General features: G+C 29.7%; 1 protein-coding gene and 1 long non-coding RNA gene across 4 annotated transcripts in view; both read right to left on the bottom strand.

Annotated features, from left to right (window-relative positions):
* Positions 1-855: 855 nt before the first annotated feature.
* On the bottom strand, positions 856-2372 carry LOC144958802 (uncharacterized). Of its 3 annotated transcripts, none has more exons than XR_013642522.1 (3): positions 2242-2372; positions 1119-1297; positions 856-1024 (listed from the first exon to the last, which is right to left on the bottom strand). It is a non-coding gene; the product is annotated as an uncharacterized LOC144958802 (long non-coding RNA). The 3 variants fall into 3 exon arrangements; XR_013642521.1 differs by having other exon boundaries at positions 1123-1297; XR_013642520.1 differs by having other exon boundaries at positions 859-1297.
* Positions 2347-2500, bottom strand: part of LOC144959290 (uncharacterized) — a 3201-nt gene continuing 3047 nt past the window's right edge. Inside the window, exon 4 of the mRNA XM_078891831.1 lies at positions 2347-2377. Coding sequence (XP_078747957.1) covers positions 2347-2377 — 31 coding nt within the window. The remainder of the gene's footprint in view (positions 2378-2500) is intronic.

The following is a 2500-nucleotide window of genomic DNA, read 5'->3' as shown; positions in this document are numbered from 1 at the left end:
TATTATTATTATTATTATTATTATTATTATTATTATTATTATTATTATTATTATATATTATTATTATCATTATTATATTATTATTATATTATTATTATTATTATTATTATTATTATATTATCATTATTATTATTATTATTATTATTATTATTATTATTATTATTATTATTAATATAATATTATTATTATTATTATTATTATTATTATTATATTATTATTATTATTATTATTATCATTATTATTATTATTATTATTATTATTATTATTATTATATTATTATTATATTTATTACTATCATTATTATTTATATTATATTATTATTATATTATTATTATTATTATTATTATTATTATTATCATTATTATTATTATTATTATTATTATTATTATTATTATTATTATTATTATTATTATTACTATCATTATTATTATTATTATCATTATTATTATTATTATTATTATTATATTATTATTATTATTATTATTATTATTATCATTATTATCATTATTATATTATTATTATTATTATTATTATCATCATCATTATTATTATTATTATTATTATAATTATTAATATTATTATTAATATCATTATTATTATTATTATTATTATTATTATTATTATTATTATTATATTATTATTATTATTATTATTATTATTATTATTATTATTATTATTATTATTATCATCATCATCATTATTTATTAGATTATTGAAACCAGAAGATCAGGTACACAAGGTATGTATCCAGTCCTCTAGAAGAGTGGTTATACACTTCTAATGAGATTGGAACCAGTTTTTGATATCACATACAAGTTTGGTCCCTATTCCATTCGGTTATCAGACCTGCAAATAAGTAAACGCCGGCAGACGATATTTTTTCTTTATTTTTTAATTAACAATTTTTTTTCGGGTTTATTTTCTTCTTTCTTCCTGTCACTCTTTTGTTTGAGAAGGAAAATATATTTCGTTCATTTTAAGACATTATCAAATTAATGATTACGTTACCGACCTACAACGATCGGCGAACGACGTGGAAGAAACGAGGATCTGTCCTACGACTCTGAGGACAGATCTTCATTTTCTTCCACGTCGTTCGTCGATCATTGTAGATTGGGACCGTAGTCGTTAAGTTGTTAACAATTCATCCAATGACGTCATCGAGAGGCACACAGGGACCTCTGACACAATCCTCCAATCCCGTAGGCATCGACACTCCACGCAGCCTTGTTCGACGGTTTCTGCTGTTGTAGTTTTACGGATGATGTCGCCCTCGTTGTACCACTCATTGTTGATGCTGTGAAATATGAAAGAATGATACAATAGGGAATGAGATTAGCGGAAGAGTAGCGTCCCTTGATTGGACTGTCGCCGGCGGAGAAGTTATTAGAGAGAGAACGTCATTATGGTTTTGCGCATGCGTCTGTCGTCCTCTCTTCCGGTGAAAGCGGCATGAGATAATATAGTAGTATAGACATTTCACCGAAGCGAGGCAGGACGAGAGACGCATGCGCAAACCTCATTTGACGTTCTCTCTGTAAGGTGTCGTCCAATCAAGGGACGCTACACTTTCCGCTAATCTCATTCCCTATAGATAAAAACTTGAGCTTGAGCTTTTTTATATAGCGCAATATTCACTAAACGTGCTCAAAGCGTTTTACAAGGGGTCCTGGCCAACAGCAACACTTACATAACATTAAGACGTATATGACGCTTGTTAGGCGATATTACAAAATTTTTGGGACAGAGACAACGCTGTTAACGGCCAGGTACTCATTGTTTGTGTGTTTGTTTTACGTTATTTTTTGTCGTGTTATCTAGATGGGGCGATGAAAAGTAAGCAATCTGTTGCTATAAAATTTGACAGGGGGTAACGATGATGATGATGATGATGATGATGATGATGATGATGATGATGATGATGATGATGATGATGATGATAATAATTAATAATAATAATGATAATGATGATGAGATAATGAGGTGATGATGATGATGATGATGATATGATGATGATGATGATGATGATGATGATGATGATGATGATGATGAGATGATGATGATGATGATGATGATATATGGTAATAATGATGATGGTAATATTCATAATGAAAATTTGATCATGATGGCGATGATCATGCATGATGTTGGGGTTGGTAGTTGGGAGGTGGTGGTGGTGGTGATGTTGTGCTGATGATAGAGACAGTGATGACGACGACGATGACGACAACGATGACTTACTAGCAGCCCATGTTCATACAACTTCGGGATCCACATTCATTTGGACAACATTTTAGTAGAGCATTAAATTCACAGTCAAAACAAGGTTCACAGTCATCTTTAGTCTTAGTCAAATTCCTTTTTACATCTGGACAGCCTGGAATATTACACGAGGAACTATTAATAAGGATTGTTAACCGGCATTGAGTTGATAGAAACAACAACAAACAAGGAGGAGGAGGAGGAGGAGGAGGAGGAGGAGGAGGAGGAGGAGAGGGAG

This window comes from Berghia stephanieae, chromosome 13, assembly GCF_034508935.2.
Source record: "Berghia stephanieae isolate SIO BIC M18660-M18661 chromosome 13, UCSD_Bste_1.3, whole genome shotgun sequence".
Lineage (NCBI taxonomy): Eukaryota > Metazoa > Mollusca > Gastropoda > Nudibranchia > Aeolidiidae > Berghia > Berghia stephanieae.
Note: the sequence above shows the minus strand (reverse complement) of the source record. Positions and strands in the feature narration are given on the sequence as shown.